The 23,934-nt window shown below is 40.8% G+C and overlaps 1 protein-coding gene across 1 annotated transcript in view; it reads left to right on the top strand.

Moving 5' to 3' along the window:
- Window positions 1-23,934, top strand: part of LOC122795645 (leucyl and cystinyl aminopeptidase) — a 1,650,338-nt gene that overhangs the window by 1,377,493 nt on the left and 248,911 nt on the right. Inside the window, exon 15 of the mRNA XM_044063917.1 lies at window positions 10,452-10,613. Within this exon, the coding sequence (XP_043919852.1) occupies window positions 10,452-10,613 (162 nt within the window). The remainder of the gene's footprint in view (window positions 1-10,451; window positions 10,614-23,934) is intronic.

Here is a 23,934-nt window from a genome sequence, read left to right as displayed (position 1 = left end):
CCACAAAACGAAACAACTAAATGTGTCTCTACCGCTATAAAACTAGGTAATTCTCTTAGAATAGCTCATCTCAACATCCGTAGCATTAACAATAAACTTACTCAACTGCATACCCTCTTACAGGTGCATGCATTTGATATCCTTTGCCTTACAGAAACTTGGTTGAAACCCTCTACTCATGACCTAGAAATAACCCCACCTGGATATAACATCCTAAGATGTGACCGTACTACCAAGAAGGGTGGAGGTGTAGCTATCTTATACAAATCTGAACTTCTAATTTCATGCTTTAATGTGTTACTCCCCTCTAATACCAATGCAGAAACCCTTACCATTGAACTCCAACTTAATACATCTAAATCTGTTTATATAATCTGCACCTATATCCCGCCAGGAAATAATATTAACACTCTTGAAAAGATTCTTAGTAGCCTTTCCACCCTACTACCTCAAGAAACTGTTGTACTAGGTGATTTTAACATTGACTGGACTACCTGTAACTCTCCTAATCCTAACTCCCACATAAATCTTTATGGCTTCACTCAAATAATAAACACCCCCACAAGAACCCACAAACCTAGTAATAAAGAAGCTACTCTTGACTGGATACTTATAAATAGTCATCCTGAAACCTATACTTCAGGAACACTTCCAGATGACCTTAGTGACCATGTACTTACCTATATAACAAAACAAAAGGCTCACACACCTATTAATAACACATTTATAACCTATCGTTCCAAAAAACACTTTAAAGCAGAGAGCTTTCAGAACAAACTAAAGGCCTGTAACTGGTCACCTCTGAAACAACTCTATCTAGATGAAGCAGTTTCTTACTTTAATACCAAGTTCCTACAAATCCTAGATCTCCATGCCCCCCTTCGCTCTTCCCGAGTTAGGACTAAAACAGCCCCATGGCTCACAAAACAAACAAAGGACAAAATACTCCTACGGAACAAAATATGGGCCAGATGAAGAGCCACTAAGAGCTCTGCTGACCACCTATATTTTAAACAGCTAAGAAATGCAACCAAGAATGACATTGTCTTAGTAGTTTTTCTTGTCTATCTCCACCTTCAACAATCACACCCAAATAACTCTAAAAAGTTTTGGTCAGGCATTAATAAACTTCTCCATCCAGGACATACCATAACTCCAGCCCCATCTTCAGTTCCCCATAGTAACCCTTTGCAAATAGCAGATGCCTTTAATAATTACTTCACAGAAACTATACAAACTCTTGCAAACACAATATCTCCCATTTCCCCCAGCACTTTACAAAACACTGACAGTTCAGTGCCTCCCTTCCATATACAACCTGTGCCAACATCCTTTATTTGCAAACTCCTTCAAAAACTCAAACCTTGCACCCCTTCTGCCAACCACCTACCAGCAGAATACCTTCAAATAGCTTCCAAAGTCATAGCATATCCCATATCCATCCTTATAAACCGAACAGTCATAGAAGGTAACATCCCATTCATATGGAAAGTCTCCCATATAATCCCCTTACATAAAGGAGGCAAATCCACTGATATCTCCAACTTCCGACCAATTGCATTACTCTCTCCACTAGCCAAAATAATGGAAAAATGTATTCATCAGCAACTACTCCAACATCTGCTCCACAATAACTTACTTGCCAACTGTCAGCACGGCTTTAGGCCCTTTCATAGTACAACTACCGCCCTTCTATCTTTTACTGACTGCATTAACAAGAATCGAAATAGTAACTCTCTATCTTCTGCACTTTTCATTGACCTATCAAAAGCCTTTGATATGGTTAACCATGACTTACTAATCAATGTCCTAAAAGCCCAATCTCTTGACCCACAAGCAATACTTTGGTTTACATCCTATCTAAAAAAATAGACAACAAGCAGTGCTCTGGGACAATAATCTCTCCACACCCCTCCCTGTAAACATTGGAGTCCCTCAAGGCTCTATCCTTGGCCCTCTTCTATTTTCCATCTTTATTAATGATCTAAATACTGCTGTTCCTCAAGCCACATGCATACAATACACTGATGATTCTACCTTAATCTGTACTGCTAAGTCATCTATCTCTCTTCAGACCCTTACTCAAGCAGTTTTTAACACCGTTGAAAATTGGTTCACCCATCACTACCTCCTCCTCAACCCTAAAAAAACAAAATTATTACTCTTTGCCCCCACTCAAAAGTCACCAGAGTTCCACTTCACAATTATCTCTAACAATGGAACTACTATTTCCCCTGACACTACTACTCGTCTACTGGGTATAACCTTAGATAATAACCTCAGCTTCGACGAACATATCAACAATACTATACAGACTGTCAATAAAAAACTAGGCTCTCTGTATAGAATCAAACCCTTCCTCACACCACTAGCTAAAACCTCCATTGCCCAAACTCACCTAACTTCTACTCTATTCTATACTTCCGCTATTTACATCAATCTATCAAAACACAATCTAAGCAAGCCTGAAACCAGCTATAATAACATAGCTAGATTTGTCACTGCCACCCCTTTCAGAACCCACCACTGTCACAACCTTAAACAACTTGGATGGTCAGAACTACAAAACCATCTACTGTATAAGCAACTGCTTATCTCACATAATATTCTTCATCACCCAAACAATACCCCAATCCTCTCCAACCTGATCTCCCCATATAGAAATCTTGCAACACTTCGCTCAGCAAATAAGCTATTAATCTCCAATATTAAATCAAACAATAAAGCTGGTGACTCACTTTTTACTAACATTGTGGGTAAAATCTGGAACAATCTTCCTAGTACACTCACGTCGCTCTCATCCACACCACTCTTCAAGAAACATCTCAAAGAACATCTGAAATGTCATTGGCTTTGTCCCTGTTCTAAACCAGACTAAACCCTACCTTTTCCCCCTTAATGCTCTTTTTTTCTATACCCCTTCCTTCCAACCTTTGTCCCCTCTACAGCTTTAATCAATAGACTCTAACCTTATTCTAGCCCTTGTGATTCTTGCCTTCTTCTGCTCTCTCTCTTTCTCTTTCTCAGACCTACTAATCATTATTTTCAGAATACTGAATGTCCTTGTACTCAACTGTATTTTAAACCTTGCACAGCCTGCGAGCTATTATTCACAGAAACAATTTTTGATTCTCTTAAATCTTTTTTAATTTCTTTGTATTTGAATTTAGTCATTTTTTAACTATTGTAATCTTTTTTTGTAATTTACTAATGCTTGGAGCTTATCTCCCTGGGCCTCTACTGAAAATGGACATGTATCCAGCTAGACTAGCCCAGCCAACAAATGTAAAATAAAATAAAATAAAATAAATTTGTAAGAAGTAAATAAGCTGTGTCCGTGTCTTAATGTTCATTGTTTGACAGAATATTTGTTCCTAATCAATAGTGAAGCCAGATGTTTGACAGTATACAGAAATCACATTTTAGATCATTTAATATGCAATGAAAGAGATAGTGTACTGACTAGAAATGTTTCAGAATAAGTTATATAGTGTTACTTATGCAGTTATCATCTTAACGACAGTGAAGAGATTTCTTTTTGTGGAGTTTAGTAGGCTAGTGTCTGTATTGTACACGGAGTATCCTGACAAATATCCTGATATTATAAGCTACTTTAAAATATATTACAGGAAGTATTAGGACACTTTGCTCAATTACATCAGTTAAAAAAAAAACAAAAAAAATCCCCAAAACAAAATATGAATTCCATTAATATACCTACTTCTCATGACCGTGAAGAGATTTGTGCCTGTATGAAGAAGCTAGATGTCTTTGTAGCTTTTGCATACTAGTTGAAATGAGTGTGCATTAACACAGATTAAGAGAGTCAAACCAGACAGAGAGGTGTGTTTCAGTGTATGGGTCCTGACTGTAAACACACGGATGATAAATAGATACACCAAACAGAGGCAGTGGACTGTCATAATAAATCTATACCTGAACCCAGTTTGGGTTCGTGAAGGGCCGATCTTGTCTCCTGAACTTGATTGACTTCTTCAAATCAGTCTCCAGAGCCATGGACAAGGGTAAGGTGGTCCACACAGCCTATCTAGACCTTGCCAAGGCCTTTGACACCATCCCCCACTCTGGAATCATAGATAAACTTACTAAGCTGGGCATTAATCCTTACGTCACCCAATGGGTTGCTAACTGGCTTACTGATAGAACCCACACTGTAAAAGTAGCTGATTCCAAATCCAGCTCCAGACAAGTGACAAGTGGAGTACCTCAGGGTTCAGTCCTGGGACCGCTCTTGTTTGGCATCTACTTCTCTGAAGTACAGGCCAACACTAAGGGACTCTGGATAACAAAGTTTGCAGATGACTGCAAACTGGGAGCCATTATTGAATCCCCAAATGATGTGGATACTCTACAAAAGGGCCTTACAGAAACAGATGCTTGGTGCCAGAGCCATGGGCTCAAGCTCAATGCCAAGAAATGTATAGTTATCCCCTTTGGGAAAAAACATGTATCCGTGAATTACCATATAAGTGGCAGTACACTAAACACCGAAAGTTTGATAAGAGACTTAGGGACACAGGTGGACAGTGGTCTCACCTTTGATAACCACATCACCACAACAGTCAGGAAATCCTTCTATGTGGCACACCTCATCACTAAGGGCTTTTCATCCAGAAAAAAGGAGGTCATTGTCCTACTGTACTCATTCCTCATTAGACCCATTATAGAATACAATGCCCCGTTTGGTATGTACCTCTCAAGACATCTGCAACAAGTGGAAAGGCCACAGAAATACCTCACTAAAAGAATCACAGGCCTAAAGCAGATACCCTATGCTGACCACCTTAAAAAACTCCAGCTATACTCTGTCGCATATCGTCTACTCAGAGGCGATCTTTGCTTAACATACAAGGCCATGTCAAACCCAGAGCTGTTGGACATGCTACACTTAAAGAAATCCCAATCCGTCAGAGCCACACGCTCCACGGATCTAAACTTCCTTGCAAGTGTTAACAAAGTAGGCATTTTTATCCCTTCATTAGAAATATAACTCATTGCTTCCATCTCACTATTCATATGTGTAGATGTCACATTCACTACTAATACAAATAATGTACCAGTCAGTGGACAACCTTGTCTAATACCCTTCTCTAACTGCATGTCTTCACTTAACCACCCATTTACCATTGCCTTCACTCATTTACCATTGCCTTCACTATATTATACCTTTATGCTGTAATACAAATATTTTTAATCTTTTTACTGATGGACTTAAAATGTATCCCATAATACAGAATGATGAAGTGAATCAAAAGCTTTTGTTAAATCCCCTACCTTTACTTTCATCTAAACATTTTTATGCACTATATCATCTGCTAGTTCCCTAACTATTAGTAATAAATCTTGAACTATTTTACCTTTTATACCGTATACATGTTCATTTACAACTTTACCCACTGTCTCTTCCATCCTTTTTTGTAAAAGTTTCTTAAAAAGTTTATAATCTATGTTGTTTAATACTATTTGTCTCCATTTCTGTAATTTTCTTTTCTCACCTGTTTTCTACATAAGTCTTAACACCCTTGCATAACTCTTTATACATAAACCATTCATTTAATATCTTTGCAAACCTTTTTGTATCTATAGTCACTTTTGTACAACCTCTATTCTATACCATCTGGTCCTGCTGCCAAATTTAAATTCACTACTTTCAATACTTGTTCTAATTCCTGTATTATTATTTCTTTTTCCAAGTCCTTATAATCCATACCAGAAAATGTACATGCTTTCCACTACTTACCCATCTTTATCCTCTGTCCTTTAAATGATGTCTTAATATTCTTTACTGTCTTCATAATTTTCTCTTCTATATTACATATTATACCTGATGAATCCTTCATTTCTGTCATGACACTATTATTCTCTTTAATCATTTTACCTAAATATGGTGCAATCTCTTTTTTTCCTTGCAGAAAATATCAGTGTTTATACAATAAGTATTCTATTTTTTCTTATTCAACCCATAAAATTCCTGTTTTTTAATAAAGACGTTTTTATCATTATTTTCTAAATAACCAATAGTATCATCACTTAACTCCTTATACTTCATTTTTCCTATGTCACATACTTTTGAAACTTCACCACCACAGATTAATCTTTTTAAAACTCTCTCATGATCTTGCCATAATTTCATTATGCCTTCACTCCCTGTAGCATCACATTTCACCTCATTCACTATTTTTAAACATTTCCCTATTTTTATATATTATTTCCTTTTATCAAAATCCAAATTGCCCTGTGGTCTGAAAATCCTGTCATTAACACCTTGTTTTACTGTTAATAAACTTTTCGACAATAGAAAATAATCTATTTCTGTTCTTTTATTTTCTCTTCTATATGTTCATGTCCTTAAAGTCCTAATTCATAACTTTCCATATTTTATGATATCCCATAGTAGTTTTATCACCATATGCATTTTTTTACTGTTGTCTTAAATTGTAATTTAAATACCCTGCTAAAATGATCTCCATATTAACTGCTACATATTAATTTTGTTATGTATAAGTGTCAGTGGGCAGATCTCCTTCCCAAATTTTTAGATAACGTTTTTCTCCACCTTGATACCTTTCTATTTGAGACAGGATTCTAATATCTTTTAAAATGATCACTACCTTGCTTTTTGCACCATTCCAAAATCTGTATTTTTTTCTCTAACTTCTTAAGTTAAAACTTTACAAGTAATTTAATTCTACCTTAAAGTAATATATATTCATCCTTTCCCTTTCCTTTTTAAGTCTCTCTCTAGTTTTTCTTTTTCTCTCCCGCACTCTTTTATCAATATAATTTATATTTTGCTTAACAATATTCCATTTGATGACATCACGATCACTCAACCCTGGCTCTTCATTTTTTTCCATATTAAGTTCTTCCTGCATATACTGACTTTTGCACAAATTGCTATCTATTCATCGTTTCTGTTTGTTTCTAGCTCTTTTTGCCCAATCTCATCCTTTTGATCTTTCTCTATTAATGGTTCTACAATTATTACTTCCCTCTCTTTTCCTTTTTTTTTCACATTCCCCCAAATGTTGTTTTTTATTACATTTATAACATATCAATGCACAATTCTTTGCATCATGTATTTTCCATATGTGAAATATCTTTTTAGAACAATTACTAATTAAATGATCATTTTTACTTCATAAAAAAACTGATGTTTTAGGCTGACCCCAGTATTTTACATTGCCTCTATCACCTTCAAGATTTATGACACTTGTTAAATGCACAGTGCTTTTATTTTCAATTTTCAGAATCACATTGCAATCCCATGCTCCAGTCCATGAACCTCTATTGTCATATACTTTTGAGATCTCTAATACATTCTTACATAACTTCAATAAATGTCCTTTTCAAGTCTCTTTTCCTATTTCAGTCCTAAATTGTATATTACTTTTTCTTTGTTTCTCTATCAAAAAGTTTTAAATATGTACAAATTCCATGGCATACTATATTTCTTCCTATGTCTTCTAAAAAACTTTCCATTATCTGTCCAGTCTCAAAACTAATGTCACAAAATGTCTCTCTTTTTTAATATGTATAAAAGCTCTTAGTGCACTTGCTTTGATTCCTAATGGTGAAATTACTTCATCCCATACTTTATATCTGTCCAGTTCAGTGTCTTCCTTTTTCTCAATATACGTTGTAAAATGTGTCTTTTTTGTACCTGCTACTTCTTTTCTATTCTCCTCTCCCAAAAGTGTCTTTTTTGCCAAAAGTGTCTTTTTTTGTACCTGCTTACTTCTTTTCTGTTCTCTGCTCCCGACTTCAACATCTCCGCATATGATTTACCCGTCATGACCATCTTTTCATCCTGTTATAGTTTCTCCATTAGCTCTCCCCGGGACACATCTTTACCACTCTCCACCTCACTCATATTAACTAAATACAAAAATAACTCATCCCCCAACCCTCCTGACTGTATTGTTGTAACAGCACATTCCTGCTTTGAAACCTCTGCTCTGAAGAGAATTTCTTGAAAAAATCTCCTCCGAGTCCATTACCAATTTCACTCCATCACTATTATCCTTTTGAGAAAGCTGAACCTCTTCCTCCTCTTCTTTAGCACCTCTGTTTACTGGCTCGCCTGCCTGCACCTTCTGGACCATCACTTTCAACACCAAAACTGTCATTTAATCCTCATTGCTTGAGGAATCACCTTTTTCTCTATTACCTTCTCCAACCTCTACTCCATTTCTTCCCTATTTGTCGAGCCAACTTCATGCTCAGATAGGAAGTATAACTGCATACATCGTCCCCATATGCAAAAAGAGTAGGGGAAATTCCTTCATGCTTTAGCCAAATTTTCCCTACTGATATAAACACCACCTCGGGTCTTGCCCGAAAAAAGGTCAATAACTTAGTGGGACTAAGACAGTCAGCAAATGCTAGAATAAAAAAAATAGTCTAGCATTTCTCGATGAGGTAATTCATCTCAAATCCCCCCAACAGGTCTGTTCCTCCTCCTTTGGATGATAGAAACATTGAACCATTCGCCATGGTGACGTTTAAACTGTTATTTTGGAAGACCTTTTTCTTGGTGACTATCACATCTGTTGGAGAATTTTGCAGCTACAAGCCATAATGTGCAGATAATCAAATGCAGTTTTCCATAAGGACAGATTAAATTTTAGAATTAACTCCATCACTTGGAAGGTTGTCTCAGAATTAGATTTGAATTAAACCAAACCAACATCAGTATTCTGTCCTAAACCACAGAACAAATATATTGCATTCACATACACAGATCCAAGGAGTTGAGACACTCTAATTAGCTGTTTCTGTGCCTGGCAAAATCATTATCAAAACAAGCATGTTCTAAATATTTAACAAACTGCATTGTTTTTTTTATTTTGGCCATCATGGCAAAAACACTGAAAGGACACTTTAGGAGCATTCTGTCAGGACAACAGCCACTACAGTTGCCTTTTTCAAAATGTTTGCACTCAAGAGTATTGTGTGGCAGTTACTTGATCACTTCCTGCACATTTTTTCTGTACACTTGTAGGCTGGATGCCATTTCAGAAGCAGGGTAGGATTTACTGTAGCAGTCTTGCAGGGCATGCTCTGGCCTCCTCTCTAACCTTGAAGCAGCCAGCCACCAAGCTAGCTAACTGCTTTGGTCTGGATAAGGACTTGGACTGCAGCAATGTTCTTTGTGATGAACATGGTACAATTGTGCAAGTGTGCTCACTATAACGATAGATGTTCAAATAACAGGCTCGCTGTTGCAGTATAAGCTCCCACTCACATTTTCTATTACCTTAACCTTTCCTTGCCTTAGAAGGAATGTGAAAAGAGATTTCTGACGTGTAAGGGAAGATGGTGTGGCAGGTGTCTTTCTGTGGTTTTAGACATAGACCTTGTAATCTGATTGTTTCCAGATGGAATCACTCCCTGTCCCCTCCCTTCCATTCATTTTTTGGGAGTCTCAAACAGAAATCTTTCCTAAGCCAACAAGACATTACTTTCAGGACCTGTCGGATAGCGTGACCTTCCTGTTCCATGACTAGGCCAGCTGAAGTAGGTATGTTGTTGCTGTTACTGCATTGTGCGGCATACTTGGTGACTTTCTTTTCAGAAGAACAGAAGGTGGTGTGAGCTGCTGCTAGTTTTAGCTGTGAATCTTATCAGTGCCTTTGGCAGAGGGAGAAGTCCATCTCCACTCTGATGTCTGAAACCTCTGGAAGTCTGGCCATGAAGTTGGATGCCCTCCTGCAGCTACGTCCTAGAGATGGTAGGAGTTTTTACTGCAGTGGTGATCCAGTTATTCTAACATCTGTGGTTCTAGTAAGTGCAGTCACGCAGGTATACTTCAGGATGGTTATAGATTCAGTGAGTAATGTCGACATTCTCTCAGAAAAAACAAGTGCTTATAATTTTAACTTCTTAACAAGTTATATGTTGGTGAATTGCAAATTTAAAACATTGACAGCATAATAAAACCTTGAAAACTGTAAGCATGAATCTACTTTGTTATATGTAATCCTTAGTCTTTTTTTCAATATTTTGACCTTACTTTTGTAACATAGCATTTTAGAACATCCATTGTATACTAATAGTGCCACTTTTACATTCTTTCCAGAATGGTTTTTTTTTTTTTATTATTACTGTTTTAAAGAAGACTTTGCACTTATACCATATCAGCTGAGAAAATAGGGTCATGGTACAGAACTGCATGTTGAAATTTTAGGGTAAAATATCAGTATTTTGTTTTAACACTAACAAAGTACAGTTTGTGGAATACATGCATCAGTAATGACAAGTCATTTGGAGGGAAGCGGATTCTGTAGTTCTTGAATGCAGATTTCATTTGCTTTGCTTTTAATTTATTTTCTTACAGTTGACTGGCATACTAAATTACTTATGTGGTACAACCTATTGATTTTCGATTTTTCTCTGTCTCTCTCACTCTCTCTCTTTTTTTTTTTTAGTCTACCAACTGATGTCATGGAAACTGTCTTTTATGTTGGTGCTCAGACTGATGATGGCTGGATGAAACTCTGGTCTAAATACATACTGACTTCATCTGCAGCTGAGAAAAGAAAGATGCTTAATGCACTATCTGCAAGTCCAGACATCAAACACCTGCTGTGGTAAAAAAAAATGTTAAAATGTTGGAAATTGTGCAGTTTTTGCATAATGAGATGTTTGGATATAGCATAAAAATAGTAATGTTGTGCATACTAATAGATGAGGCTGTGTAGTAAAAATAAAAACGTGCAAGTCATTTCTAGGAGTCTACGGCAACCTTGTCAGATTTTCATGTTGTAATTTATTAACTTTATTTTTTTATTTACATTTGTTTACTGGGAAAGTCAGACAGGGATGATATCCCATTTTCATCGGAGGCCTAGGGAGAAAACTTCCCATTGACACAATATGGTTTGAGATAAAATAATTTCAAAACCCAATACAAATTTGTTTGCATTTTGGGCTTTTTCTTTCTTTTATCTTTCTGTGGCTTACTGTTGTGTAAAGTTGTATGTAACCATTATTTTTCTTTTTGAGTCTACAAGATCTGTCAACTAGGCTCCATCTTCCTGCACCCAGTTGATCCATTCATTCCATCATTTGGTTGAGATCCTTCCATCACATGTATTCACTGATAGAGGTGAGTATCTGTTGTTAAGCAGTGGGCCAATCAGTTGTTTATGCAGTGTGCCCTGTCCTTGACCCCTCAGCAATTTGCTCCACATCTGCTGCTTTTGGAAGGCACATGCATGCTGTTTCACATGCACAACCTAATGGTGAAGAGGCACACTGCTGTGCTTACATGGGCATATGAGCATTGCAGGCTCCTTGCTGCTGGTTTTGCACTTGCACTCTTGCAGATGGCAGCAATGTAGTAGAGTGAAGTTGCTCCCTTCCCTTGGAATGGGAAAGCTGCTGTCAGCTGCTCACTCCAGTCCTTTCAGCACCTGTGTCGCTAGCTGAGTACAGGTCATTTGGGGAGAGGCAAGGCTTTATCCCTCTGCTTATAGGGCTGGGCACAGAGCAATCAGATTTTATTGAGCACAACTCTAGTTAAACTGATTGTGATCTATATTCTTTGATGATTTCTTATTTCAAATGTTTGCACACTTCCGTATCTGTGATCCTCTTCCTCTTCTTATGAGAAAGCTATATCTTAAACAGCTTATTCCTGAGTAAACATTATTCACTTCTGAATAAAGCATGTACTGTCAAAGGTATCGAGGTAGCTATTCCTTGCAAGGATCACAAATGCAGCCTGCAGCTGTTTCAACTAGCACCCTGTGCCAGTCTGACAATATTATGCCCTATCCCCTCAGCTCTTCAAGCTAAGAGAAAAAAAAGAACTTCTGCATTAAAAAGCTGCAGTACAAAATCCAATCCATGATTCACTACCTACCCAGGTGTGAGTTTAAAAAACACATTTTTCTTTAAACTGTAGCAAACTGCTTGCTAAATTTGCGGCAGATTTTACTCGGCACTGAGAGCTACATAGCTAAGGTTTTACTTCAAAAACATGTTTTCTTTCTTTTAACCTGTAGCAAACTGCTTGCTGCAGTTTGTACTCTGCATGGAGCACTACAGCATTCAGATTTTTATTAACAACAACAAAAAATGTTTTAAACTGTAACAAACTGCCTGTTACAATTTAGCAAGAAGTTCCGACAGTTTAGACTACACATGGAGTTGCTACAGCCCTCTGGTTATACCACAAATGCAATACTGTCTTTTAAAAGCTGGTATGCATTAGAGAGATCAGGATTGGCCAACCTTGCCCCTTACACTTTGTGACTTGGGCAGTTGCCCCGTTCATCCCTCCCTATCTATGCTTCTGATGGCAGTAACATGTAATTAGCAACAGCAGAATTTTTTCCAACTTAAGATTTTGTTTGCTTCCTTCAATGAAGACATCAGCAAGAAGCACGGCCAAACAGAGAAGAACAGTTTGTCATATCTGTTTCTTTTGTTGTTGTTTTTTTTAACCACAAGAAATTAAACATGAATTGTTTTATACAGGTATGTTTCTTCTCGGCAAATTGAAAGAGCTTTAAATACCCAAAATTTAGATTCTCTGTTCTATATTTCTGTTATATTATTCATATTTGAAGATATGCTTGATATTTGTGATTTCTTGAGACTTTTTTTTTTATTTGCACATGGCATCTTCTGAAAAGGTCACCAACAGGTGTGTCTGTGAGAGACAAAGTCCCATGAAGGACTAGTTTACAGTGTCATTTTTGTCTCTGTTAAGATTACCAGCTCATCCCCAATGGATACTGTAAAGCTTTCAACAGGAAGACACTTCCCCACAGAGCATACATTTTTAGAACACTTGTAGGTCATAAGAGGCTCTTTAAACTTAGAGAAGGAAGACCATCTTCAGCATCTGCACTTCTCCCAGCCAGAAAACTGTCCTTTGACTTCAAGTGAAAGCAAAAGCATGAAGATTTCTCCAAGAGAAAACATGGGCTCTTAAAACTGAAAAAAAAAAAAAAATTGAGAAATGGGGAAAGGCATGTGGCCATAGAGGCCCCAGCAGCAACCTGCATCCCTGATCAAGCATGTTTGGACAGCGTCCCCCACCTGTTCAGCTCTTTGGAGGAAGAAAAAGTGGGAACGTGACTTTAAAATTAAACAATGATTCAGTTCCCCTATATCTAAAATTCCTACCATTTTGGTGGATCAGCCTTCCAAGATGGGATTGGTCCTAAGTTGGAGGTTGTTTTCCACATTTTATAGACCTTTGGTCATAACCATGTCTGAATATCGAAAATCATTTTTATAACCTGCCTTCTTACTTTCCTTTGGATGGAGTATGTTGTCCAGGCCACAATCATACCAACTTCAGGTGTGTGGTTTGTCAAACTAAAAGTTGGAGAAAGATTTATTATACTCTGACAACATCCATTCCACACTGGAATATGACATAAATGTAGATAGCCCCTCATAGGATGTCTCCTTTGTGGGATTCTTGGATTTGGTAAAGGTAAATTTAGATTTTTTTTGTGTGGGAAAGAGTTCTGAAGTCATAAAAGTGGTACCTGGAGATAAAGTATGGAAGAAACTTCTAAGGGCTAGTAATTGCTTTGAGAGCACCTCACTGTAGCAGGAATTGTAAATCCTGCACTTAAGAAGAACTGTCTACTTTTGCAGGTTCCCTGAGAAAGCAAAATATTTGGTTAAAAAAAAATGAAACCGAGAAAAACTTTGCAGACTTAACTGTTTTCTCTTTGGATGTTGGCTAGAGGGTCTGAATTAATCCCTTGATACAGCACCCTACTCCCATGACTGGGAGCATAGGATTTTGAGGAATATGCTTATACTTCTGGCACTCTGGGAATTAGGGTCATTAACTGTCAAATCTGATGATGTCATCTTCATTCCTCTTCACAGTAGGGTCTCAGATCTGGCTCAGCAACATTCTTCAGACTTGGCTCTGACTCTTGAGCACCTTCCTCTTACCCATACTGCAGTACATCTACCTAAGCACCTCAGATCTCATTTGCCGCTTCAAGCATCCGGACACGGACCTCTGTACTCTCGAGCTTGTTATTGTTTTACACTAAAAATTTGTGGTGGTTGTAGGTCCTCCCTCTTTAATTCTTTTTTCCTGTATTGCAGTGTTTGTGTGTTTGTGTGTTTGTGTTTTTCTGTGTGTGTGTGTGTGTGTGTGTGTGTGTGTGTGTGTGTGTGTGTGTGTGTATGTGAAAGTTTAAAGTTAAATTGAGTTAAAGCTCAGTAGCATTAAAGTTAGAGTTAGATTTAAAGTTGTAATGTAGGCTTAGTTAACTTCTGACTGCTTACCCCTTCTAGCTTCTGTTTTGTTAGTTTTGGTGGGCTTTGTCACTGGTGATGTCGGACAAACCTTCACCCAGCTTTAAATATTGCACTTCTTTTGGGCATAAAATCCCCAACCAAGATGCCCACAAGCAGTGTGTATATTGTTTAGGGTCAGATCACGTAAAGGCAGAGTGTGCTGTCTTTTCCTCTTTCAATCCATGAGCGTTAGCTGATAGAAGAAATAAATTGATTCTCAGGGGTCTTCTTTGGCTCTGGAGGCTCAGACCCCTTTCTTGGCTTCCACTTCCTCTTCTGCTAAAGAGGAAAAAAAGAGGTCTGTCTCTGTCTCCCCGAGAGACTCTTTAGAGCCTAAGGTGAAGTCTCAGAAAGCTTCAGGTCCAACTCCCTGAGATCTGAAGAAAATGCCTACCCCTTTATATTCATCAACATCCTCGGATCCAGGGAAGTTATTTCTTTATAACCTCCTCCGGCGGCTCCGATGTCAGATCCAGTGTCACAGGATCCAAGAGCTTTGACAAAGATTCTGGCTAATTCAGTAAAATCTAAGCACTCCTAAACCCGCTCATCTGCTTCGTCCAGATCCTCTAGAAGTTGGTCCGAGGTGCATATGAGCAGGATGATCAGGAGATTCCTGAAGACCCAGATATAGATTGGGTAGTCTTGGCTCTGTCCCTTGTCAGACCCTTGAGCTGCACAGGCCATACCATCAGGACTCCTCCTCCGATCTGGCCTTTGGTTTTGGAGTTGCATGATTCAGGGCTACCATGTGTGTGTTGGGCTGTGTGCAGGGGAAGCTCCCTTCCTCGATGCCACGGTTACCCTTGATTAGCCCTGTTCCAATTCTTTCTGAGCAGAGAGAATCTGAGAGCTGGGGCGTTGGTGCTGGGTCTGGGGGGATGGTGTCAGGTCTGTCTTTATCGGAGCCATTTCTTCCCCTAGGCACTTTGGCACTTGACAGCTCGGGTTCAGTCCCTTTTGGAGGCCGTGGATCCAGGGTGAGTCCTAGCTGTTTTCCCTCTGAGGCTTCTGCTTCAGGGAAGATGGATAGGGCTTCTCCCTCTCCATCGGTTTCCAGGTAGTGGAGAGGGTTTTCTCCCGCATTGCAGCTCCGTCGCCACAAGTGCCACAAGCCACCCCTATACCCCCATCGGTCGAGGCCTTGAGCCCATTCATCCTGCCATGAGTCAACCCATCCTGAGCGGTCTCCAAGATCTCCCTGGTCAGGATGGATCCCCTTCTTCCAACACTTCCCCCAGAGTACCCCGCTGAGGAAGTCCCTTGGAAGAAGATGTGTAAAAGGAAGCACATTGACTCCCCATTGGAGTCCTTAACCGAGGACACTGACTTCGATGAGGGGGAAGGATACTCCCACTCCCCACATGAGGACGTCTCCTTTGGGGATATTCTAGAGATCCTGAAGCAAAAATTTGGATGGTCTACCTAAGCTCCTCCTCCTGCAGAGTCATTGCTCTTGGAGGTATTCAGGACGGACGCATCTATGATCTGGGTGCCCCCCCCAGGTGAATGACCTCATTGATTTGTTTTCCTGCTGGGCATGGAAGGAACCAGACACCATTGAGCCCATACCCAAGTGCCCTGATAGTTTCCTGGTACCTCTGGCAGATAGAAAGCATTGGAGCAAGGGCCCCATAGTTGATGCAGCTGCCACTAAGAAAGAACTGTCAGAATAAACTGCTAATGTCCACCTGCCTAACAAGGAGTCTAGAGCATTGGACTGGATTGGGAAGCGCATTTACACCTCAGCCACTTTTGCGTTGAGGTCGTTAAACTACCTGGCCCATTTTACCCAGCTTCAGACATTTCTGATCAAGGAGCTGTCAGCATCTGTCTCTGAGTCCATGCCTGTGAAAGAATTTAATAAAGTTTCTCCCAAGTTGACCACTCTTGCTTCCTTCGCCAACTTATAGGTGAGGTAGAGCTCCCATATGACGAAGGTACGTCACAAGCAGCCGGTTCAGGACTTTCCATAAGGAGACCTGCCTGGATGAGGCTGTGTGATTTCCCAGAGCCCTTTAAGGCATCCTTTGTGAATGCCCCCTACAATGGCTCCTAGCTGTTTGGGCCATCAGTTCGAGATACTCTCACCTGTAGAGAAAAGGATGGAAAGACCCTTTCTGCTGTAGGAGTCAAATTTTCTTTGCTCCAGAAGTCTTTCTCTAGAGGCAGAGGTGGGGAGTTTGGTAGGCACCCCCCTAGAGGCAGAGGGGGCTTGCAAAACAAGGGCTTTAGAGAAACCTTTTCTGACAAGGCCTACCAGTGCTCCTGAAGTGCTGCCTAACTGTCCTCCTCTGGAGGCAGTCAGGGGTCGACCAGCTTTGCACTCAGAAACCAGGACCCAGTTGATTCAAAACCATTGGGTGCTAAGCATAATGTCCAGAGGCTTCTACATTGACTTTTTTTTTTCCCCCAAACTCCATGAATCTCCCAGGTGTGCCACCCAATCAGAGGGGGTAGGCAGCACAGGAAATTCAGCAACTGCTGCAAAAAAGACTCATCCAATAGGTCCCAGCCGAGCAAAGAAGATGCATACTATCACATCAGAATAGACAAGCACTCCGGGAGATATCTGCAGTTCTGGCTGAGAACCAGTCATTTTCCAGTTCAGAACACTGCCCTTTGGGCTCACCACAGCTCCCCGGGTGTTCACCAAATGCATGGCAGTGGTAGCAGTTCATATGAGGCTCAAAGGATTCCGGGTGTTTTCATACTTAAGACAGTTAGCTCCTTACCACCTCCACAAGGCACCAGCTCATCTAAGTCAGAGATTACTTAATTCAGCTGTCACACTCTCTGGATATTTCCCTAAACCTGAACAAGTCCATCCTGGCTCCTGTGCAAAACTTGGAATTTATAGGGATACAGTTGAACACATGATAGTTTCTCATCCATTACACTGCATAACAACACCGAGGAATCAAGTCCAGCAATTGTTATCCCAACAGGCCCCTCCTGCACAGATGGTCTTACAAGCCCTAAGATCCATGTCATCAGCAGTCCTGTTTGCTCTTCTAGCAAGATTCTTCATGCGCATTCTCCAGTGGACTTTGGTGGCATAATGGTCCATTCTCTTTTGTCCGCTATCCCTTCCCATCAGGCTGACACCAGTTTGCAAGTGTCAACTCAGCTGATGGATACAGTCGGACAATCTCCTTCTAGGTAGGCCCTTCTTAACCAACCCCCTGATAGCCACCATGACTATGGATGCCTCCCAGTTCAGGTGGAGAGGGCATTACAGTGGGAAGATGGTCCAAGACATGTGGTCCCTTATATCGAGACTAGGTTGCATGTCAATGTCCTAGCGATGAGAGCAGTTCTCCTAACGTTGCAAGTCTTTCAGGACGCTCTTCCCTTGGGGACTATTGCAGTTCACATCCACAACATTTCTGTTGTCTGGTACATCAACAAACAAGGAGGAACCTGTTCTTACCCTTAGACAGGGAGGCTGTGAGGGTGTGGAAGTGGGTGATATCTTCAGACCATATTCTAGTTGCAATGCATATCCCAGAGAAAACCAGTGACCTGGCGGACAGACTCAGCAGATCCACTTTTGGTCCAGCACGAGTGGTCCCTCAATCAGTCAGTGGTGAACATGATCTTCAGTCGCTAGGGTCAAACTTGTTGCGACCTGTTTGCCTCTCCCCTCAAGAACAAATGCAGCAATTTTTTTGCTGTGATCCCTGCTCCAGGGGCATCCCCAAGGCATGCACTGGTCCACGATTGACCCATGGGTCTCCTATATGCTTACCCTCCTCTCCCTGTGTTCCCAATGTTTCTTCAGAGTACAAGCAGACTGAAGAGTTCTATCATCCTCATTGACCCCTTCTGGCCTCGACAGGTTTGGTTCCCCTTGCTCTGGTTTCATCTGTAATAAACTCCTTGGATACTGAAGCCAAGACAGGACCACCTCTCTCACCCATCAGGGAATACAGCACCTATACTGAAGCCAAGACAGGACTGCCTCTCTCACCCGTCAGGGATACAGCACCCAAACCTGCATGCTCTCAAGCTGACCACTTGGTTTCTCCACTTCCAACCCTAGCGAGATAGTCCAAACTTATTTCCCCAGTCCCTAAAATACTTCTAGCCTCGTAAAAGGCTTCCACCAAGAAAGTCTACACCAGTAAGTGGAAAAGGTTCATTGTTTGGGTTACAAATAGAACTATTGATCCTTTCTCAGCACCAGTTTTGGGTGATGTGCTGTTTCTTAGTACTTTATTTGAGGAGAGTGCTAGCTTCTCTACAGCTGCTATTTCTGATTTTCACACTGCAAGTCAGTTTCATTCCCTGTTCACCTTTAGGTTCTGCAAATCCTTTATGAAAGGTGTTTTCTTGTTGAGGCCTCCCATCAAGGACCCCCTCCCCTCCTTGGGATCTTACTATAGTATTGCAGGCTTTGACTCAGGGACCCTTCGAACCATCTGCAATTTTGCAACATAAAGTCTTTGTCATGGAAGACAATCTTTTTGGTGGCTATAACTTCAGCTAAGAGAATTTCTGAACTACAAGCTTTATCGTCCAAAACCTTGTTGCATAATTTTTCATAAGGAAAGAGTCTCTACGTACCAGTCCTTCCTTTGTGTCCAAAGTAGCTACTGAAAACAATATCAGCCAGTCCATCCACTTACAAATGTTCTTTCCAAATTTCTCTAATGAAGTCTAGTATGTTCTTCACTTTATAGACATTCATAGACAACTCTGTTTCTAACTGTACAGAGTCAAACAACACAGGAAATCTGACCAACTCTTTGTAGCCTTTTTGTCTAATAAATTAGACCAAGCAGTATCCAGGATTACCTTAGCAAAATGGATATCTGAATGTATTTAATACATTTACTCACTCAAGTGCCTAGAATTACCTTGACCTCCTAGAGCACATTCCACCAGAGCCATGGCTGCTGCTTCCACCTTCTCTTCTAGAACCCACATTGATGATATTTGCGCAGCAGTGACATGGTCTGTCACACCTTTGTATCACACTACAAGTTGGATATAGTTCTAGGAGCAGGACTTCCTTTGGCTCGATGGTTCTCCTGCATATCCTTCCATGAGGGTCACCCAGGAGTTACGTATCTGAGGACTCTGACCCTATCGTGAGGAGGAATGAAAAAGACAACATCAGATTTTGAAAGGTTATGACTTACCATAACTTGGTATCTGTGTTGTCTGTCTTCATTCGTCACTTTCCCACCCAAACATCCCCCTACCTCTTTGTTGTAGAGGATCATGGAAAATGACGGGACTCGTATATCCAATGTCTGAGCCTCCACTGCTGTTTTGCTGTATGGGTGTTGGATGTATGGAATCATCAAATTCTATCTGAAGTGCTTGGGTGTATGTGGTGCATTGTGGGTAAGAGGGAGAAGCTTGAGAGTCATATCCAAATCTGAAGAATGTGGCCGAGCTGGATCCGAAGGTCGGATTCCGAGACCCTTTTGTGAGGAGGAATGAAGATAGGCAACACATTTGCCAAGTTATAGTAAGACATAGCCTTTTAATTCACATACTCTAGTATCAAAGTGGTATACTTAAATGTATTGAGCGTGTGGCAGAAATAACAAGGGATGAGAGACCCACAGCGTCAGAATCCCCAGATTAACTTGTATGTCTCCAAAGTGAAAAATCATATCATCGAATGCAGTTACCACAGGTACAAGGATCCACATGCCTAGTTGAAAATTCAGGCTGTCCTTGAGACCATTAAAGGCAAAGTTTTGTCTGCTGTTCCTTTGTAGGGTATATTCTAGAAGCCAGAAGAGAGAGAATCAGACAGGTGAATCAAAAACTGAACCCATCAAACAATGGAGCACAGTACAAGCAGCTTTTTTTTTTTTTTTTTTTTTTTTGTTTATTTTTCAATATTGGAGAGGCAGACTGGGGCAGGGCAGGCAGTGAGTTAGGGCATCTGGGGCATATCTTGTCTCAGTAATGGTAAGCACTTGCAGCATTAACTGTATGACTGCCTTTCTTGCTGCTTTTCACCCCCCCCCATACTGTTTAGGTGGGGGGGGGGCTCACCTTTCCTACTTCTTAGCTGACTTTCCCTCCTTTCCTACTTCTTGGCTGACTTTCCCAGTGATGAGGGAATCTTTTCAGGTTGCAGGACAGAGTTTAGAGAGTTTCCACTTTCTAGATACAGTGATGTAGGACTTTTGTACTGCCTTTTAGCTTCAGTACTTGTCCCTTGCTATGGTTAATACTGCAGCAGTGATCCTTTAGGTGAACATAGAGGCTCAATTAAGATTATCTCAATAGTATAGATTTCCTTGTTCTGTTTCCTGTTATTTTTGGAGTTGAGCTATTTGATTTTTCTCATAGGCTCAGAATGCAGTTTTCCTTAAGGGTCCATCCCTTGTGTCACAGCACATGACTGCAGAGCATCAGGTAAGCGCAATCCTTTTAGGGGTGTTGGTGAGCAACATTAGTGTACCCAGCAGTGCTGCAACATCATTAACACTAACACTGCTGATTACCCTGTCTGGTTAACCACACCTGCAGCGCTAGTTATGTGGGTTTTCTTGTCCTGTTCATGCCAGTAGTTAATACAAAGACAAACCACACACGGCACTTTTGTCCTGCCATAACTTTATCTCACTACTGAATTTGTTGTAGTCAATGCTGCATTTAAACACATTAAATGTAACAAAAATTGCTTCAGCTGAACAAAAAAAACAGAAAATGCTATTTTTCTTGTTGAGTTGAAAAGGTTTTCTTAAGTTTAGTTTTCTTCCTACTCTTAGATCTAGTCAGTTGGTGTCCAGCCTGATGACACTCACAAATGTGTAATCTAATTAACTGACCAGTAAGCATTAATGGGTTAAAACAGCCATGTGGCTGCATGGACATAAAATCTTGCTAGAGTCCGAAAGCTCGTTTTTACAACCAAACCTGGAAGCCGCATAAAATTGGAGGCTTCTGGATCAGCTGACCCCTGTCCCATACAAAAATCAACAGGCTGGGCAGCAGCATAGCAACTGCTGGAACTGTGGTCATAGTAGGAAACATGGAAGAGGAGGAATGTAAGGAGGAGAGTGTGTAACCAGCTGTGGCTACACTGTGGCAGAGGAGCCACAGACATTACAGCAGCAGAAGTAGCAGGGCAGATGTGCACTGCAACAAAAATGCAGTGGGGGATCCAAGACTGATTATTGAAGGCTGCTAATGTTATGTGTGGAGGACAGTGAATGGATGATGGTACCTGTGCTGTTTCCAGAAACATGTCAGGTTGCAGAGAAAAATCGATTACATTACCACAGTTGACAGATGGAATGAAGGGGAAGAAGAGCATGTCACCACACCTGTGATGTAACACATTTATATGTGAATGGATATGACAACAGTGAAACAGACAGTTGTCACCTGCATGGACATACCCTTCATGCTGTACCAGTTCTGTGCCAGTAGTACGGTGGCAGTGTACATGTACCAATGAAACAATTTCTGCAGCAGGCCATACATTGTTGTAGGTGGAAGACAGCATGTGTGAAATGACCATCTTTCCCCTCCCTGACAGCTGTTACATTTGAAGATTCCCCATTGATGGCTGGCACCTTCATTCTACAGTACATTAAATAAGGAGGGTGAACCCAACAGTTTGCTTCTGCTGACAGCACTGCACGAACCAGAGACCTCCACTTGCTGGCTAATGGGTGGGATGTTTCTCACTAACACCTGTGATTGTTGGAAAATGTATAGCATCCATGGCCAATTGAGTGAGGAGGAGAATGTCCATTTGCACTGCTGGTGCACGTTGGTGGTACGGAAGAATCATTTCACCTACAGTGCTCTCTACACTGAATTGCAGAAGCTACTTGAAGAAGGTGGACTTGTATTGTGTCCAAAGTTCATATGGCAGATTATGTGAAGCCAGCCACAAACTCTGTGCAGTACCACTATCCCAGAGGCAAAATGTATGGCCGTCTTTTTCACCTCTATTAGGTAATTTGGAGGTATCTGTAGACCTTCAGACTCTTGCAGAAATATTTCTTGTTTCTGTAGTTCCAAATGAAGGAGGAGGAAATTATGGCACTGCCCTTCCTGTCCTCAGAGGATATGCAGTATGCTACAGGCCCAGATGTCACCTGTCTCAGTACCACTGTCTGAGTGGGTTGTTTATGTTGTTGGCAAGCCCAAGTGGTATGGCAGCAGAATCTCCAAGAAGAGAAGACTGGTACCTGTATCCCCATCACATTGCAGATTTGACACATACTTAGAATGGTGTTGTAGTGTAACACAAGTGCCTCCAGGGATTACTCCAGCATTGTGTCTTGGATTTCCAAAGCTTTTGGAAGTAGTCCAGTAAGAGCAGGATTATGCTGATGTACATACACAGGGCCACCATCATTTAGGGTTTACTGGTATCACTTTTGTGAAAGCAGTAGAAAATGCAGAATGAGACCTTTTGCACAACTGTGGAAAGGCGTCCTATATATATCATTTTGAAATTCCTGTGTGCCATTGCACTGTCTCTCTGTAGTTTGCCTGATGAGATTTTCTTCGTGTTTCACTGTTGCAGTCATCACATTTGGGTTATCCCTGCCAGAGTAGCCCTCAGCCGGCCAGAATAACAGAGACTTGGTATTTCTGCGTTGGTTGCTGTCTCTCCAGGACTGACATCAGGTCTTCAGTAATATAAAGTAAGGCAGCTGACACCATTACATCAGTCTTTCTTGCCATGGAGCCCGAAGTAGAAGCAGTTCGCACGAGTGCCAGTTGGCCGCTACCTGTGTTTTCTTCTGTCAAATTGAAGTTGAAGTCTTCTAAAGCTAAGTACCCCGTTGGGGAGCCTTTTTTCTTTCACTAACCAATGTCAGAAAAAGTTAATTGTCTCGCCTATGGAAAGCAAATACCATACCGAGACTTCCATTCTTACTGCGTCACTTGTTTAGGCCCAGACCACAACATCCCCTGTTGTCGCTTCTCTGCTTTAACGCCAGAACTGTCTGTTGTCAGGCCCTTCTTGTAGCCAGGTATTATCACTTACAGTCCTCGAACTTTGATATGGCTTCGGTAAGCCATGTGACAGCAGATCTTCCAAAGAAACATAAAGATAAAGCAGAGACAGACTGCACAAGTCCAAACCTACCGATGACACTTCTGTTAAGCTAGTTGTCAGTTCTCCGGTCCTCAGTGAGGCTCTTTCACAGCCCCTGATGCCCTCTTCTGTGGATTCGCAGGCCACTACTGAGACCCTTTTGGAGTCCAGTATGCCACAAAACTCTTCTTCGACTAAGAACACTGCGGTCTTCTCTCTACTTTGGATGGGTCTGGAGGTGCTGAGCAGGCACCGGCTTTTGAGGAAGTCCTTCGCACTACCGATTCTCAACACAAACCAACGTCTTCTTTCGCAGCTACAGTTCTTTCAAAAACTACCAAGTTTCTTAGGCCCAGGGGTATGAACCACACCCAAGAAACCGACGACCCACTCTCAAGCACCTGCTTCCTTGCCTCAGTCTCAAATGCTTAAAATGGTGGAAGACCTTATCATACTGATTAGGGGAAGCCAAGCTATCTCCTCCAAAAAGAAAAGAGATCTATTACCTGTAGTTCTGTCTGAACAAGAGTCAGATGAATCTGATGCATCTGAATATGAAGACATACAACCCCTCTCTACTTATGAGGACT

The sequence above is a fragment of the Protopterus annectens genome, chromosome 2.part2 (genome assembly GCF_019279795.1).
Source record: "Protopterus annectens isolate FY-2018-M chromosome 2.part2, PAN1.0, whole genome shotgun sequence".
NCBI classification, from domain to species: Eukaryota; Metazoa; Chordata; order Ceratodontiformes; family Protopteridae; genus Protopterus; species Protopterus annectens.
Note: the sequence above shows the minus strand (reverse complement) of the source record. Positions and strands in the feature narration are given on the sequence as shown.